This window comes from Trichogramma pretiosum, unplaced genomic scaffold, assembly GCF_000599845.2.
Source record: "Trichogramma pretiosum strain Unisexual culture from Peru unplaced genomic scaffold, Tpre_2.0 scaffold8, whole genome shotgun sequence".
Classification (NCBI taxonomy): Eukaryota; Metazoa; Arthropoda; class Insecta; order Hymenoptera; family Trichogrammatidae; genus Trichogramma; species Trichogramma pretiosum.
The window spans coordinates 795,306-814,259 of record NW_019641699.1 but is presented as its reverse complement, the minus strand read 5'-3'; the positions used below and the strand labels follow the sequence as shown (position 1 = coordinate 814,259).

The 18,954-nt window shown below is 38.0% G+C and overlaps 1 protein-coding gene across 1 annotated transcript; it reads right to left on the bottom strand.

Moving 5' to 3' along the window:
- Window positions 1-3,018: 3,018 nt before the first annotated feature.
- Window positions 3,019-3,763, bottom strand: LOC106651149. The gene is made up of 3 exons (XM_014369539.1): window positions 3,680-3,763; window positions 3,543-3,590; window positions 3,019-3,471 (listed from the first exon to the last, which is right to left on the bottom strand). The coding sequence occupies exons 1-3, from the start codon at window positions 3,761-3,763 to the stop codon at window positions 3,019-3,021; spliced, it is 585 nt and encodes a 194-aa protein (XP_014225025.1).
- Window positions 3,764-18,954: the final 15,191 nt, after the last annotated feature.

Sequence of the window (18,954 nt, the reverse complement as noted above, 5' to 3'; positions counted from 1 at the left end):
CAGCGTACTGGCGCCACTGATTCAAAGATAAAATTGTTCAACGCGTTGGATGATAAATTACCACTCTAAAAATTGCAATATCTCTGAAAGTTTTCGAGAGAGTGCGTCGAGTTTGTGTCGTGTAAATACTATAGTACGCGTACTGACACACACACACACACAGTTAAATGCGCAGTTTGCCTTTTTGTGCACGCATTTTCAATTCGCCAAATTCTTTGTTGAAAGTCCTTAAAAAATTGGCTTCAAGTTCAAACTTTTTATGTATCTAGTACAGTCTCGTTGGCCTGCAGATTCGGTTAGCAAAAACTCTTTTCATTTGTGTTTTTTCTCAGTAGAAAAAAGTATTTTCTTTTCGACTATGTGGCTCGTATATGCGTTCATTATATATTGGTAAATTGTAACCAGGGTAAATTTATTGATTTATTTTCAACAACGAGGTTACTAACGAGGTCTTTACTTCGATCTGACGAGCAGTTATTGAAATTACTATTTAGTCCATACGGAGAATGTTTACAAAGTATACCCAAGTTGAAACTATAACTGTTCCAATGAAAAAGTCGGTACCAGTTGTACATACCTCCGCATTGAATGTGTATTCTCACTTATATCAACATATACTTTCAAATAAATTAAAAAAAACTAATTCAAAAGAATCGCATACTTGTTTAGTAGATAATAAACGTCGAATTGATGTATTCATCTGTAATGAACTGATAGATTCTTAAACTTTGCAAAATGGAAATATCAAGAAGAAAGTTAGGTATAAAGTTGAATTGATATCCACATTCCATCGCGATAGGTAAACTGTTGATTTGTCATTTATCTATTCAAAAATGTTCGTGTTTAATGTTAATAGTAATAAATGTACACTTGAGCTCACTGTTTATTGAAACATTAGTATGTAAAGTATAATAAAATTATTCAAGATTTTTCTCAATTTTCACACGAAAAAAAACATTGAAATCGCTGTCAAAATGAAAATTTTTTACACTTCATCAGTTACATATATCATCTACTAAATGAATTGAAAGAGAGAGAGAGAGAGAGAGAAAGAAGAAAACGGACTATAGAAGGAAGAGGCGGAAGGAGAACGAACGGGATAATTGGAAAGGTCCGGGCTTTACTTCTATATATACTATAAGCCATAGCTGTAGCTTCCTCTTCGTCTCTCTCGTTCTCTTGCTTGCTTCTTTGGGCGTGCGAGTAGCAGCAGCAGCGACGGTGGCGGTGGCAGCAGCCCAGTAGTCTCTGACAAGAATTATCAGCGGGCCAGAGCCAGCGAAGGTAGCTAGCACGGCAAGCGAATTGAGTGAAACAGAGAAAGAGAGAGAGAGAGAGAGAGAGAGAGACAGACAGACAGAGGGAGAGAGAGGCCCGGGATCAATACCCTGGGCAAATGTCCACAGTGAGTGTGTATAGACGCACAGAACGACTAGCTCCTAGGAGTAAAAGCTGCCCCGGAGAGGCACAAGCGATGCACTCCTTTATTTACCGCGTATAACGGCTGGAGCTTTCTCGATATTTCGCCCTCTTGGAGCTGCTGCTACACAAATTAAAATTTTATACCTGCCAATTTGATAAATGCTTTGGCTTCACGAAACTTTAGTGAAAATAACATTTTCAACTTTTGTATTCTGATTCGCACTATTAATTTACAATGAAAAAACGAGAAAAAGTTGAATCCTACGTCTAAGCTACAAAATGCGATATTATGCGTGTTTACCTGTCACTCTCTATTACCAGCCAGTTAGTTCTCGTGTAGCAATAAAAAAATCATGACCTAAAAACTTTTTACATTCATAAAAAACTTGGCAGTGCTATTCAAACATTTTTTCCTGTTAAAACTCCAAAGTTCAGGATTTCTAAAGAATATTGAAATGAGTAATGTACCAAATGTGGTTCAAAATTATTTTTTTTTAAACTTTCACACGGAACACATTCAGCAGTTTGAAAAAATCACTTTTATGCATAAAATTTACCCACATTTTTTATTGCATTCGTATAGACTCGGATATGACTTTGAATAGAAAATTAAAAATTTATCAAGTCAAGTTTATCGCACTGAGGATACAAATGATGTTAATAATTTGAAATGAATATAATTAGGTTAGCAATTAAATCTATAAAATCTGTTTATTAATCATGCATACAAATATTTTTCGTTTTTTTGTTTATCATTATTAAAAAAATTGTGAATCATTACTCAAGAAAATATTTATGAGAATAGGGTTCACTGAAACATTTCCGTTAAAAGAAATTAATACGAATTGATATAGTTACTCTCAAACTACAGAAAAACTTTCTCTCCGCAAAACTTTGGTACTGGTTTCTTGCAAGTTTCTGCAGTGGTGTGCTTTGTATCTACTCAAAAAGGAAAAGTTTTCAGCAACGTCATATATACCTATTCATACCTTTAAAAGTACATACATTTATATATTACTCTACTATGAAATCTATTCAGGTGCAGGATGAAGTGCAAGGTCACCATTTGCTACATAACTTAAAGTTTAAGTGCTTCGTTAATTAGATTATATACACTATAAAACTAGATAATATCAAATTCAAGATCAACTGAAGAAACAAATGAGTAAGAAACATTAAATTAAGGTTGAGAGCTTTATTTAAGTAAAAAAACAATTTGTAATAATGATACGAACTAAAAATAAAACACAACTTTATGACTTAATAGTTATTTATGCAACAAGTGCGTCCAAAATGCGTTTTTGCGCACAGTGTATGCACGAGGGCTGACACGAGTGTTGGCACAAGTGGCTTGTTTTGCGCACACTGTGCGCAAAAAGCTGGGCACGTGTTGTTTACAAAATTTTATGCAATAGAATGTGAAAAGTGCATAAATGACAAGCATGACATTTCAAAAAATACCCGAAATTTTACCGCACACCAGTGTCCAAAAACGCTTTTTGTGCACTAATGTGCGAAAAGGGCATTTTTCGTCATACTGTTGCATAAAATAATTTAAAAGTAGTTATCTAAGAGAAATACATTAGTCTACAATAATTATCCTACGATAGGAATAAGTTGGTATTTAGATTTGGCTTCTTGAAGAGCTAATTTGGTTTCTGCCACGAGGGCCTTCAGATCTCCGTAGCTTTCCTGTCCAAATTCTCTCAAATCTTGCATGAGCTCTTTGACCGTTTTGAAGATTTCCTTGAATTCCTTGATATTTTCTCCCATTTTTTTAACTTCTTCGTATAAAGCCTTGATTTCTTCAATCACTTTTAATCCATGATCGAATACAATATCCAATTGCTTCTTCATTTTATTCCAGCTCTCCAGGCTTTGATTAAATACTTCTGACGCTTTGGCTCTTACTTTCAAAACCAGTTTACCCCATTTCAACTTTATTTTGTCGAATGTATTTGCAGCCGAAGTTATTTGTTGGCTTATACTTTTATCCATGTCAAGACTAAAATCATAGTCAAAATCGTCATCATCGTCGCAACCAAACAGCTGCAAGTTTAAAAAAATGTATTATTGTATGTTGTGCATTTTAAATGTATTTAAGTATATGAATAACTTACGAAGTCGTCGCACTCATCTTCGATTGGGATTAAAGAGGTGCTTTCAACCTAAAATCAAATAGATTAAATTTTAAAAATTATTTTAATCGAATGAAATAAAAGAAAAAGATATAGATATTTATGTGAACAATTGTTACCTCGAGCTCGAATTCTTGAGTTTCTTCAATTGGCTGGGCAAAAGCCAAAGTTAGGCCCAAGAGAAGAAGTGCGATCGTCTTCATGCTGATGTTTCAATTTGCTAGTTAAATTCGACTGTAGCAAATGTGGTTTTGTTCTGACTTTTATACTTTATCGAGTGCGTCTGTCTATTTATCGATCTGTGAATAACTGATAGCGAAAATAATAGATTCTTATCATTTTTAATGATTGTCTGTGAAGCAAAAGGCTAATTTTCGACCGGTACCATAATTATGGGAGATAAGTAACACTTATTTATTTTGCAGAACGTGAGCAAATTAAATTATTTAAATTCGCAGCTTTGAAAATCGGCATTCATACGATAGGATAGATTTTGTTTTAAATGTCGCAAGCTGTCCCAGTAAGACTAACTTTTTGAGGAGATTCTGACGAATCGCCTTTTTGCACGCGCAACCAAAATATGTACGTGAAAGTTGCAGTTTTCAAAGCTACACCCTTCTATGCGCGCACATTACGAGGCACAGACGAGATGATTGTGCATGCGAGCAACGACGGCGGTGGCGGCAGCACAGCGTGACCTAAAAAGATCACGACAACGCAATGACCTGACAGGCCGTTGCAGCAGCCGTAGTCGACACTAGTGGAGCGCACGAGAAAGCGAAAAATCACGTACACGGGGCGCGTAAAAAAGATCCCGAAAGAAAGAGAGAAAGAGACAGACAGACAGAGAACAAGAGGAAAGAAGGGGTCGCACGCGCGAGCTTCCCTGTTCCAGAAGCGTAAGGTTTGAAAGAAAGAAGAAAAATACCCGAATGCGCGCGAGAACGAAATGAAAGAAAAAACACGCGGGACGCGCTGTATATGATGGGCGAGAAAAGAAAACGTGATATATATATACTTACTACAATTTTACTACTACTGCTAGTGCAGAGAGATGATGCGCACGAATGAGAGAGAGAGAGGGCAAAAAAAAGAAAGAATGAGCGCTAGTAAGCACAAACGAGGCGAGTGCGGCGGAGTGGACCGACTATGTGCAACTATATATACACAAGTAGTTTTTTACCCTCCAGTGCTTAGAGTGCTTATATACATCAGAGGGCTGGCAACGAGGGTATGTATCTGTGTGCGAATGCGCATATGTGTGTTTCAATTCAAAACTTTGCATAAGCGAATATGTGTCTACGTCTGTGTGAGCGTTATGCAAATTTACCATTGATTTGCGAATACGAGCTTAGGGCTCAATTCTTTTATTTCACTCTCATTCTCTCTTCTCTCTTTTTTAGCGCGCGTGCATCAAGCTGAACTCTTCTAAAATAGTTTACGTGCGTCAAGAAAGGAATTAAGAAAGAAAGAGAGAGAGAGAGAGAGAGAGTACGAGAGTGAAGGGTTGACAAAAACACAATCGTTTATCTTGTTGGGCGCTTATTTCGTGCTAGGAAAAAAAAATGCTGTTGCTATCTCATCATTGCAATGATAATTTTTTTTTCTCGGCTGGCCAAGGAGATTGGTCTCATGCACTTGTTTTGGGGTATCGTGTCGACACTTCTAAGCTTGCACGAATTTCACAGTTGCTGCTTTTAATGTAGCTACGCACCATCTTTTTCATTATTTATTTTCATAAAATTAAAAAATACGATAATTTTTTTCAACAACACGTCTTTGTTATCATCATTTCTAAATTTTCGAAAATGAAGACACTGTATCTGAGACCTTGAAAATGAATACTTAATTATTGAGTAGTTTTATTAAGCAAAATAATACAATTAATTTCCGAAAAAAGTAAAGTTTCGTTATCTATTGCAAATAAAGGTTTATTTATATGAACACGTTTTTAGAATACTTTGACGAAAAATGTTAAACAGCTGGATTCAAAATTTTAATCGTGTAAATCTATGATAATATTTCGACTATTCTTCGTATTAGCCAACGTGTTTACTTTCAGACATATCACGTGTAAAGATAAAGGTGTTATACTCGTAAACATTTCTTAGTTTGTTTGTTTCATGAAAATGGCCAATGTTTAGATATGAATGTAATTATTATTGAAATGAATTAAAAATAAATGGAAAAAGTAAGCTTACGGCAGATACTTTTGAATCGACAACTTTTTAACATTTTTTGTATATTTTTTAGTATAAAAGTAACATGATAAATTCCAATCTATTGTTAATTTAAAGCTCTCACAAGATTTTCAACTACTAAAAAAACAGCAATAATTGTTTACTGCAAAGGTTTTAAAAGATATTGGTTAAATATTTCTAAGAATATTTTAACCCATCAATTTTTTCCATTGCAATTCTCCTATAGACAAAAAGTGCAAATCTCTGGATCTTCCCAAATAAAATTTTTAAATATGTATTAAAATAAAAGAGACTTATACATAAATAGTGATTGACTACATCTAATCGAAATCGATAAAATCAAGGATACACAACGATGATATTGGCTAGTACAGAAAACTATGTTAATTCAATAGAATAATGATGAAAAGATCGAAAGAGCGAAGGAAAAGTTAAGGGCGAGTAGGGTCGGCGATTCGGGCAAAAATTAATAATATTCTTTGTTTGGGCCGATAAATATAAAGAGCAGAGGTCTGCTTGGACGCTGCCGGCAATTATAATTAATCTCTCGTGTAAGTATATAGCGTCTGACGACGCATGCACGCGAGTGTGCATATATGCTGCGGTGCGCGCGCGCGAAAAAATTACACACGCGCAGCCATTCGCTTACACGCTCACGCAGGCCAATTAGAAGATGGCAATTATCAATTTATACGTAGCTATACATGCAAAGTCGGAATGTATCTGGGCACAAGAGTGCGTCCGAGCACTAACAGGCAATATCGATGCTTTTTCTCTTTATCTTTCTCTCTCTCTCTCTCTCTCTCGTACTGTATGATTTACGTGTTTATACAACGCACTCAGGCTGGTGCAGCGGCGACTCTTTGGCGGCACGTGACCCGCTAACGCATCCGAGCCGCAACCATCGAGTCAGCCATCCAGTCTGCACGCGTGTGCTGCACTGACCCCTTTATTTAGCCCTCCGCCGAATGCAGAGCGCTGCTTTTATTTTTTCAATTGCCAACTCGCGAAAGTGAAAATCGTCGTAAAATTGCTTTTCCATTGCAAAGCGACGATCCAATCGGTCGGAGTAACATATCTCACAGGCCGACATCAGCGTGCACGCGTATCGTGTACACGGCAACGCATCGCCAACTGCACCAACCGTGAAAAAAAAAATAACGAAATAGCCAAGCATGACGGTCCCGCTCGTAGCTGAAAAATCCTGCGAATCGTCAACTGCATGTGGTTCCACTTAATCGCTCTCGGTATTGCCGATGCGAGATGTGAATTAAAACGCTCTCAATTTTTCCAGCTGTGCGCTTGTGTGAAGGTATAGTGGTCTTGCACGACCTTTTGACTCGATACTCAAGCGCTTGCGTGTATGTTTTAGCGTCATGAGAATTTCGAAAGAGACGGCTTTTTAATAGAAAATATCTATTATTCATAGATAAAATTATTATTTTGTTTTTAATACTTTGGTCTTTTCAGCAAACTATTTTGAACAACGCAAAAAAACAAAATATATAGAGCATTTATTACTACCAACCAGATCGAGACGTTTAAAAATATTTTTTTATGATTTTCAAAAACTCGATTTCTTAATCAGCAGGTAAATCGAATATTCCATTCTTTTCATCGCGATCACTTTTTTATATTGAATAAAAATACCTACTTTTGGATTTTTGTCGAAAAAAAATGTTTTATTCACTGTTTTATACATAATAAACTGACGATATTCCCCCTCATTCACGTACGTATTTAAATTTTTACCCACGAACTTAAGCTTTGAAAATCCTTCGACACCTGTTACCGTCAATTTTGATATTTTGAAGAGCTTATTTTTTATTGGAAACCTTCAAATTTTCATTTCAGCATTCATCCTAGGCTATACAAGAAAATTGTCTTGAAGCATCTTGGTCTACTTCAAGCACGCTGAAGTCTCTGTAAACTAAGTGTTACTACGTACGAAGTGTTCTTGCGAAGAGCTTAATGTTGATCTGGGTCGTAATTATTTATAATAAATGTCACAAACGAAAGTAAAAGTGCAACTTTTACTCTAGTTTTTTAATAATCTTAACGAGCCATTTTATGTTAAGTCTCAAATGGCTCGCCCCCGCAGCATTATTAGACAAGATCGTACAATTTCTAACTTGCTAGGAAATTCCCTAAATCCTCACCCAAAAAATTAGTGGCATACGATTTTAATAGGGAATTATTTCAGTTTTCCAACGAAATATCTATTTTCTAGAAGACTGTTTTTAAATTGTAGCGAAATATAGAGAGAGAGAAAAATAAGTGGTGTTTTTTTTGGGTTTTTGCATGTCCAGCTACCGTACTGCGCGTCAAAACTACGTTTTTTTCTTTCTCTCTCTATAGCTATTTCGATGGAAAATTTCCTTCTCTTTAAATCGCTTTTTTTCAACTTTAATGGTTTACATAGCTTTGGAAAACAGAATTTATTACTATTATATATTTTTTTTAAAACTATATTTCAAAAACCATAAGTTCCATCATTTGAAAATTTAACGCGATAAAGTATAACTGTTAAAAAACACTGTAAATAACTTTTCAGCTGGAGATATTGAAAATTGTCGATTTTCCATCAGCTTTTCGTGGTCAGTCTGTTATCCTTCGGTAGTCAGGATATTTTCTGACAAAATCATTGAAAACTAAAAATTCGACATATTTCTCAAAGTTTATACTCTTGGCGAGTGATTGAACGAAGGAAAGAAAAAAACGAAATTTGATGATTTGGGGCAAGTTAAAATGATTTTTTTTGTCCATATTGGTCTAAGATACTCACATACTGGACACAAAATTGAGCATATTGGGCACAGCAAAGTTCAAAATTAAATTTTCAATCCTGTTTTTTGAAATTTTTACGAATTATTTCTGTAAACGGTTCTATTTTGACCTTCATTTTGACGTTCTACAGCTTAGCATAGAAATTTGTGGAGAAACAATTCGCGAAAACTGGATTAAAAATTTAATTTGTAATTTGGCTTCACCGACTATTTAACTTTTATTCATATGAAAACATCGGAAGTAGAAAATAATTGCATTCTTAGCAGTATCGGAATCAATTAAACTATAGCACTTGGAAAAATCAAGCGGCTTCCGACACCTTCTCGTTAGCCCACACTATAAATGATCATCAAGTTGGTCCAACTTTACAAAGATACACAGTATGCGGAGTGGAACGGTGGCAGCAGCGGCATCGGCAATCGTCACAGTGACTGCGATACACACACATGCACTCACGCACGCACGCAGCAAATCGAGGTTCGTGGCGCCGCGGCCACAAGGATATCGATTTATCGTCTTGTTTTTTCCTTTCCACCACCTCCAGCAGCAGCAACAGCAGAAACTCACCCGGCCTCCCCCGTGGGAGTATAAGAAAGAAAGAGCGAGCAGGGCGGGAAAAGAGTGCTCGAACCCAAGCGACGGCAATTTTTCAAGCCAAGAATTTATCGGAAGCGAAAACAGGCCGCTCGAATGCTACACTAGCTCAGCGCGAGGAATATTTTTTCAAGGGACTGCTGCTTGCTTATGCCCTTAATACGATTGGCTTTTGAAAATGTGCTAGAAAATGCCCATAGCTGGGGACATGGGCAAGTCGCCACCGTCGATCGAATTAAATTCTCGATTGCTACGATAAATTTCGAGCCGTTTGATTAATCGATCGATTGGTCGAGTTGCGGGCATCAATGCAGCAGAATCAGCGGCGTAAAAGTCGCTCTGATTTCGCGCATCGATTAAGCAATCAGCTGCAGTACAACGAATAGCCGATTAAAACAATACGAACTGCGGCAATTAAGAAATCCGAGGTGGAATCCGTCGGCCGAACGACACATGTGGCAGCGACAAAATATTCAGAATCGAGCGATTAATTTTTTTCAATGTATACCAGACTTGACGAGCGCCAAACACTCGTGCAATACACGCTTATTCACGAACGAGCTAACCTCTAATATCGTTTTAACCTGCGGCTGGAAAAAAGTTTTAATAGCCGCAAGGCCCGATATAGCATCGTAAATCGGTCGATTTAAATTTCAGAATGTGCAGCTCGAAAGTTCGCACTAATCGCTCGCTCGTGCCGCTCTCTTTCTCTTTCTTTCTCTTACTGTTTGAACAAAAAGAAAAAAGAGCGCTTAGTATAGCTGTAGCTATACAGATAGAGGCTTGCGCGTGCATGTACGAGGGAATACTACTTGCTCGTACGCAAATGTTTTTTCCTCGCGTTTTTTTATTATCACTCACCCTCCCGCCCCGCCTGCTTGCGCGTTCGTGGCAAAAAAAGAAGCGATAACTCTCTCTCTCTCTCTCTCTCTAGCTTGGCGTGGAAGCGACCAAAGTTACGTAAAGCCATGAGCACGACTTACGTGTGTGCAGGCACTGCATATCGGAGGCCGCGCGATCGACATCGAGCGCCTGGGCTTAAAAAATTCAGCGGCAATGTACGAATATATGTATGTGTTGCAGCTCACTATATAGATATATGAATGTGTGTGTGGTAGGGAAAAAGTGAGAGAGAAAAAAGTGCTATTGGTTTTATTGTTAGTTCGATTAGACTACCCTTTCAACTTGCTCGTACCAATGTTCAAGCAAACTGAGCAACAGAGCCTCTTTTTTTCTAAAATTACATTATTTAGATTCTCTGTCTCTTTTCGTCTTTTTTTTTGTCTTATTATAAAATGATTTTTTTTCAACTAAGCTCTTTTAAAAACAGTTTTCAGCATTTTTCTTTGCAGTGCTCAAGTACAAATTTCGTTTATTCTAAATAAATATATTTTTTAAATCAGTTCATCTCCGAATATTTGTTTTTTTGCGACAAAATATCGCAATAATGAATTAAGATAAACCTATAAATTAGATTTTTTTCAGGTCTGATAAGAAGACTACACAAGTAGGGGTCTTATGGAATTAATAAATACAAATAATATAGAAATTGATAATATGTACATGTGATTTAAAAAAAGTTAGTGAGTCGTGATTATTTATATCATCAATGATGTTTGTTGCACTTGCAGTTCTGAATACGAATTACTTTATAAGTAGAATGTAAGATACTGTAATCTCACTCTTAATGGAAATGTTCCGGCAAATTTTTCTTGACTTTTAATCTCCATTTTATTGGCAGCATTTAGAAGATTCTATTTTTGGACTACAGTCTCCTCGTAAAAAATTCTTGTCTTTTTCATACGGGAATTTTTTTCTCTTTACAGCCATGAAAGTGATTCTTAAATTTCAAACCCCAATGTTCATAGAATATTTACAATATTTCATCGTTTCTCTGGTCATTGCGAGCCTCATTGGGTTAACTTACATAAAATGTAGCGACTCATACAGCTACAAGTCAACAACGGCGAGACCGAATAATCAGACACATAAGCGGTTATACTTATGAGAAATATTGAACAAGGCTTAAATTTGTGTGTCGTCTTCGCTATTCCGATATTAGAATTAGTTATAACCTGGCAGTAGAAATGAAATGAATAACACGAGATCAAGCAAAAATTAATGAGTGTTCACCGAAGAGCTGATAAAGTGTTTCGAGCAATGAAGGCTTTTTCAATATAATTTCAGGATTTGATGCCCGGCAGTCAAGAAGTTTACTCGCATAATAAAGGTATTCACCTCGCATTGTGAGCAAGGGTGTTACTGTGTTTATCGTGAGAGTGATTTAACCCATTAAGTCCCAAGAGGACGTTTTTTTTTGACACTTACTTCGGTCGCTGTGTATTTGATGAAAAAGGGGTCAAAAAAATATGTAGCCTGATCTTATGTATAATTTAATGTCCTTTTAGAATCTGAGCTCAGATTTTCGAAAAAATAATCAGGTCAAAAGTTATGGTTGATTTTATCCAAAAAAAACGTGATTTTGAAAAAAAAAATTTTTTATTTTTTGATTTTCCAAACGGAAAGCATTTAAAATCTCATGGTTTTCGTACAAATATCGCGTCCTCGATGTCTAAACTAAAAAGTTAGAGGGGTTCCGATTCGAAAAATTAATGTTTAAACAAACAAAATGGTGGTTGGACCGCGAAAAAAAGGAAAAAAACTTCTAGAATTTTTAATTCGAAAATGAAGGACTTGAGGAAAAAATTTTATAGAACAAAAAGTGTTTAGAATTGATCAAAGAATACGGATTTTGGATTTTTCCAAAAATCCAGATGTTTTATGTCAATGAAATTCTCGGGCCCCAGGTAGATAAAAAAGACAAAAATAAGATTCTTTAACTAGTTTTATTTCTTTGGAGTTACCGAGCCTCAGATAGGTAAAAGGAGTACGGAATAGGCTCCTTCAGGTTGTTTTAGTTTTTTTGGGTCGTTCGGGCCCCGCCGTGAGTATTATATTATAAGTTGTCGTGATTTTTATTGCAATGGTATCGATGAGGACGTTCCAACAAATTGCACCACTTTTTGACTCGGCGGAAACATTTTTGCAATCAGGGGACAAATTGAAAAAGCCTGCATAGTTTTTATCCAATAATTTTTGGTTGCAAATGAAACTACAGCCAGCGCCAGGAGTACCGCCGTCAATGACATACCAGAAAACGGTGATGAAATGATGAGGCGAGTAATTTGACCAAGTTCACTATTGAGAAGTTGCCCTAAGTCAAAACTCTCGAGAGCGCGAGGACGAGAGTCGATGTGCTCTGGCTGGCTGCCGAGAGACGATTTCTTTTGCTGGGCCGGGTGCCTCGCTTATATAGGAAGCAAGAGCGCGCTGATTGTCCGTCGGCCCATGGTGGAGACGCGTGCAGCAGTGCACGTCGTTCGAGTGGGGATGCACGCAGCGGTGGCAAAAATAAGATTCTTTAACTAGTTTTAGTTCTTTGGGGTTACCGAGCCTCAGATAGGTAAAAGGAGTACGGAATAGGCTCCTTCAGGTAGTTTTAGTTTTTTTGGGTCGTTCGGGCCCCGCCGTGAGTATTATTTTATAAGTTTCCGTGATTTTTACTGCAATGGTCTCGATGAGGACGTTCATGATGGCCACCCTGATCTCCAGGTACTTCGGAGGTAATCGCCTATGACGAATTGGAGCCTAAAAAGCCGAAATAAGCTATAACGTACACGAGAAGTTGACTCTTGGCTATTTTTAATACCTGGAGCATGAACCACTCAAAGAAACAGGAGTCATGAAATTTGATTCAACTCAAGAAAGATTGAAACCAAGTTTATTTCACGAATCAATTTTATTGGTGAGTTAAAATTGATTAAATAAAAAATCAACATTGATTCGTGAATTAAAATCATTTAAATAAAAAATCAAAATTGATTCATGAATTAAAATAGTTTTAATTCATAAATCAATTGTATTTATGATTCATGGTGTTTTTTAATTGATTTTTTTATAACCCTGTAGGCGACGTACAAAATAGTCTGGATTATCAGAGTCGCACGATGAATAGTCTCGATTGTCGCATAATGAAACGCATGTAGATATTTTTCATCAGCTCATGCAGTAATAGGTTTACAGAACGTATATCAGCCCAGATGATCTTTGTTCTACTCACGTAACCTTAGAAATGGCTCTGCCACACTGTATGCTATATAAGTATGTGCGTGTTCGAGTATGTTTTGTAGTGCATTTGAACACATCTCCTCGCGCGTTACCTAACAAGAACAACGCATGGTGCTGGCACCATTAGGAGCCGCTGCGACACACGAGAAGCGGCGCAACTTACGTAGATACATGCGAGCTCAAGTCTTAGGTAGTTAAGCTCGGACTGCGTAAATTAGCACGAGACACGCGAAAGATCGAGACAGAGAAAAAAGAATTCAAGCACGTGCTTCTGCAAGTGAGGATGTGCTGCAAGCAGCCTTATTCATTATGCTTCAAGCTCAGAGTATTTTTACTTTCTGCGTACAACTCTTTGCGTTTCTCCGTAGCTCAAGCACCTGAAGAATTTAATTTCAGATACAAAAATGAAGCTTGAAGATGATTTGCTTTCTTTTATTTTCAACTTGCAGATCGTTATTTTAGTAATGAATTAGTAATGATAATTATTTTAGCAATAAAAAAATTTTGAATTAGTTAAAAAATTTTTTTATTGAATTTTAATATTCTACAAAAATATGAAACGTTATATGTTACAAAAGAAGGCCTCAGCCGAGATATTTGACAGCAACTGTCTTGTTGATTTGGTCAACTCCTGCTTTGAGTTCATCGACGATCTTCTTCAATTCTTCGAAAGACTCTTTTCCAGCCTCCTGTACTTCAGCATACAGCTCTTTTACCTGGACAAAGGCGTTTTTGAAATTTTCAAAAACTTCATTTCCTAGATTTTTCACTTCGTCGTACAAGTAGTTGACTTCGTCGATTAGTTCCAATCCTTTTTTGTGCAGAGATTGCCATTTTTGTGCCATTTTATCGAAATTTTTCAGAGCTACATCTTTAATAACAACTAATTTTGCCATTCCTTTTGCAACGAGATCGGTCCACTGCGCTTTCATCTTCTCGAAACTAACTTCTATGGCTTGCTTATTGAATAGTCCATCATTTATGTCCAAAGCCTCATCTTCAAAGAGCTACACGAATAAAAATTAATTTTTACATCAACTGTCGTAATTGTATGCATATTAAATCAGAAACCAAGTTATAGTAATTTTATCTACCTGGAAACTCCTAACAACACTTAAATCATTGCTTTGACCTTCGAGTGGCTGGGCCTGAGAAAATCAAAGAGGAAAATTTAGTGTTTATTATGCGAAAATACACATCTATGATTTAAATTCAAATATCTTACCAAAACCAAAGATGAGCCCAAGAGGAGAATGAAGAATTTTGCCAGCATGGTTGTTACAAAGAAGCTCGGAGGTTCAGACGATAATGATTCGAACATTTCTTTTTTCGTATATATAGCATATTTTTTTATTTGTACTAACAAAACAAATCAGTTTCGTAACGAAACGTCAACATAAACTCAATTTAACAATTTACTCACTTTTATCAATGCAAAATCGAGTTAATTATACATACACAAGATAAAAGTTCAAAATTTGGTTCAAATGGTCCAAATTTTCGTGTAATACGTAATATGCAGATAAATATATTGCCTGAGTGATTTCATAACACAACGTATTACAATGGTTTATACGTAATTACATAATTAATTATAGCATCTCTTTCACAACATAAAATAAAGGAGTTGATTAGTTGATTTAAACTTTGAAATTAATCATTTCCAAAAGCGTGACTGCATTCGTTCTGAATCGTAAATAAAAAATTAAAGAATAATAATCATTATGGATCTAAGAAAGCTTATGTACAACACGAGATATTCGATCAAGTTTTCACTCGAACACATATTATAAAATTTAGTACTGTAAAATTTAATATATCATTTCAATAACGATAGTCATAAGTATTATTATATAATATAAATGTAATGATGATCTAAAGAAATAACGTACTGATCCGAAAAGTCATGATTTATGTGAATAAAAAAATTACAGTGATAAAAAAAAGTAGAAGGAATGGAAAAATATATAATAACAAGATTAAAAATATTTTTCTTTTCAGCGGCGATGCATCGTCGTGGTCGCGTCAGCCACGTACAATGCGCGGTATACGTGTTTTAGCGTCTTCTACATGTAGATTCATGAAAAAATATGTATTATATATATAGGCGCGCTGCGCGTGTGGCTGTATCGACTGTTTGGCAAAGTACGGCGCAAATAAATACGTAAGAATCGGTTGCGTGCAGTGGACTCATTGTTATAGGCTCGCAGCTTATGTACACCTACACGCAGGTCGTGCAGTTGGTGCAAGCTGCAGCAACAAAACCTTTCGATACTCGCGAGCGTCGGTGCGGTGAGCTGCTCTACAGGCTACAAGCCGTTCGCGAATAAACGCCTGTGCGTACAACACGCACACAAGCAGACTCGTGACTCGCACATAGCCAAAGGCTCGAATCATTTACATTTTATCTCTCTAGCCGCACACGCGAGTGCCGACTTGTTTCTGCGTACGCCGGCGATCTAACACTCTAACGTCGATATCGCCGCGATGCGTTGACTAATGACCCTCGCAAGTATAAGATGCACCTTTGTCAACCATTTTTTTTTATGTAGTTGCAACGCCAAAAGAAAAAGGCACCAATTTATTACATTTTAATTGACAAAAAATATTATAATTATTTTGTAAACAATTTTGGATGTATGTTTCCATATGTGATAGAGCACCCAGCCAAGCTTCACGGTCAGGGCAAACTATTCGCGCATGGCTTGTTTCATTTCGTTTTCCTCGCTCTATCGCATACATATCTTGTTCCTATGATTATATGCAAAAAGAGAAGTTGAGAGGGAGAGAAATGCATATAGGCAGACATTGGAGCTAGAATATTTGAATGAGAATCTATACTCAAACGCAGCACTCGTACGCATCTAGTTTTTAGTTGTTAATAGATCGTGAACGGGTTATGTGTGTTTGTATAACATATAATATAAGCAGGCAAGAACGCTGCAGCAGTTAACTCTCTCTCTCTTGCTCGCTTGCTCGCTCGCTTGCGCTACTGCAGCTTATATGCGTACCCTTGAACTTGGCATTTACGCAATTCTCTTTGGCTTTCTCGGCTGTTATCGCGCTTCGCGATCGCCGACGCAAATCTTTCCTATTATCGTTGTCGCAAAGTCCAAGTTTAGCAATGGCATGGAGCGATCACATTGCTCGAAAAACAATCGGACTCTTGTCCTCGAAAATACAGGGAATTCGGCGAGCACAATTAGCGGCCGTTTTTTCATTTGCCAGCTGAACGCGTGATGCAGGTAGGTAAAGCGCGAAATCGTACTTCCGCGCAATGCTGCACGTTCATCATTGCGTCGCTCGTCTACTGCGTTTTCCTTTGCATTCGGAAGAATCGGCCTTTGGTCTTGCGCGCGGTCATTATTTAGAGATGCTTGCTTTTTTTCACTCATTTCAGATATCGAAATTTCTCTTACTCGCCATTGCGGCCATTGGCTTTGCAAGTTTAGTCAAGACGGTAAGTAGTAGATGTAAACTCATCGAAATAAAAAGTTGCAAATGTCGTGGCTGGCAAGTGGCATTAAGAGTCGTGCAAAGGAGTAAAATGCGATCACATAATGTTCGCGTGCGTTTGTGCGAGGAGATGCACAGGAGAAGGCGAGCAAAAAATGTATAACAATAAGCTGGCACCGATGAGAAAGCGATGATATCTCCCGAGGAATGAATACACTTGTGAGATTTATACCGTTTACGATAATTCGTTATTGCTTTATCGTACACACAGACGGATGCATACACAAACTCACAAGCAGAGAGAGAGAGAGAGAAACTGCGCACGTATGTTATTGTACGAAGCGAGCATGCGTGTTGCTATCTACACGTACAACAAGTCCGAAGCCTCAAAGCTGTGTGCGTATATGCATGCACGTCGAGCAAAGTCGCTTGTTCTGGCGCGCGCAATGACCACAAAAGAGGCGATATACCAACACTACGTAGCGCAACGTATATATAGCCTCGTACGTACATGCCAAGCACATGTGCGCGCACACCGATAGGCGCCAATACACGAATATTCCCCAACAGTCGACCATACGTTACATCTTCGGCTCTATGCATCTCCACTTTCGAATATACGTATACATATTATATTATACATTCGTGTACGATGTCGTTTGTTATTCAATCCCTTGTGCCGTCGTTGCTACTGCTATAAGACGAGAAAGAGAGACAGAAAGACAACTGATTAGATTAATTCGGGATGCGGATGATTGCCGAGCTCAGGTGATTTTGTGCGTAACTTGGCGGCCCGATCTATCATTTTAACAGCTGCGAGACGTATTATCCAACATTTTAATTCGTAGCGATAATTTGCATCGCGCTGCATATTTATCACATTTGTATACGCATTATTTCTATACGAATTATTTTTTTTATAATTTAATGAGCCTCAACGTATAGTTTGACGGCATTTTTTTCTCGTACAATTTTCCACGATAGATTTTCTTAACATTTACTTTTATTATAATCAATAAGGGGATCCTTGTTGCACGAACTGCGTACTATGATCCAGCGGAGCAACTCGACAGTTGCTCACCGTACGAATCAGTCGTGCTGTATACATAAATGCATTGGATAGAAAAGCCGACTATAGCAGCTGATACCGACTTGGCTCGAAGATCGTGCACAATTGCGTTTTAGGACTTTCCTTGGAGCGAGATTTTTCAAATTCAAATCTATCGATTAGTGCGTGTTATGAAAGATGACTCAACAGTCGCGTCGAAAAGGGATCGCAATAGTCGGGTATAAATTTCTTTTGACCGATAATATTGAGACGGTCGTTGATGCGCGTGCGAAAATGTACGTATAATTGTATTTGCTACATACCAGTACAACTGCACGAAAGAGAGAGAGAGAGAGAGAGAGAGCTGATTGATTATTATTATTTTCTTATCGCTCGATGGCATCGCCATTCGCTGGAGCTCAAGAACGAAATGTAAATCGAATAATGCGTTTTGTAATGTTTCGACGATATGGCATTGGGATGGAATTAAAAAGGAACGGGTGAAATGTTGAAAAGTTTGTGACGTTTTGGCCAAGTAGTTTTGTAAATATATAGGTGTGCGCGCGTATTTGTACATAGGTATAGGAAGCAAGAGGGATAAGCCAGAGAGCTAGCCATGTGCGAGCGAGTGCGCGTATAGGTGTGAGTTAGTGGCGGGACGCTTGCGTGTGCAGCTCGTCGCGGGAGGTATGTAGCGAAAAGAGATATAGCGGTGGGCGCACGAGTCTGTGTTGTGCGAAACGATGCGTGCACGTAGGTGTGTGTGTGTGTGTGTGCGTGTGTGTGTGCGTGTGCGCGCGCGCGCTCGAGGGTCGAGTGCGAGAGGGAGCGAGAGGGAGCGAGGAGAGCTGCGCGGGAGGGCCAGCGAGTCCTCTGCGCGCCGATTGATTCGCCCGCTCTCGCTCCCTCCTCGGCCCTCGCCTCCACCTCGTTCAATCTCTCTCTCTCTCTCTGCGAAGCTCGCTCCGTCTCGTTCTCTTGTACTCGCGCACGATGGTAGTGGTAGAACGTATACACGCGCTCACGCACACAGCACTCGCTGCAGATATCTGCACGAGTCTGCTCGGTCGCACACAGTCGCAGCGTGACGCAGACTCGCAGCTCGAGCTACGGACGCATGCACAGAGACTACGTATAGAATCAGCAGCAGCAGCAGCAACAACATGCATATAGACTGCAG

Coding starts and splice junctions, on each gene's coding strand:
- LOC106651149 (XM_014369539.1), bottom strand. CDS start 3,763: ATGAAGACGATCGCACTTCTTCTCTTGGGCCTAACTTTGGCTTTTGCC. Junction 3,591..3,679: donor CTCAAGAATTCGAGCTCGAG/GTAACAATTGTT, acceptor ATTTGATTTTAG/GTTGAAAGCACCTCTTTAAT. Junction 3,472..3,542: donor AAGATGAGTGCGACGACTTC/GTAAGTTATTCA, acceptor TTAAACTTGCAG/CTGTTTGGTTGCGACGATGA.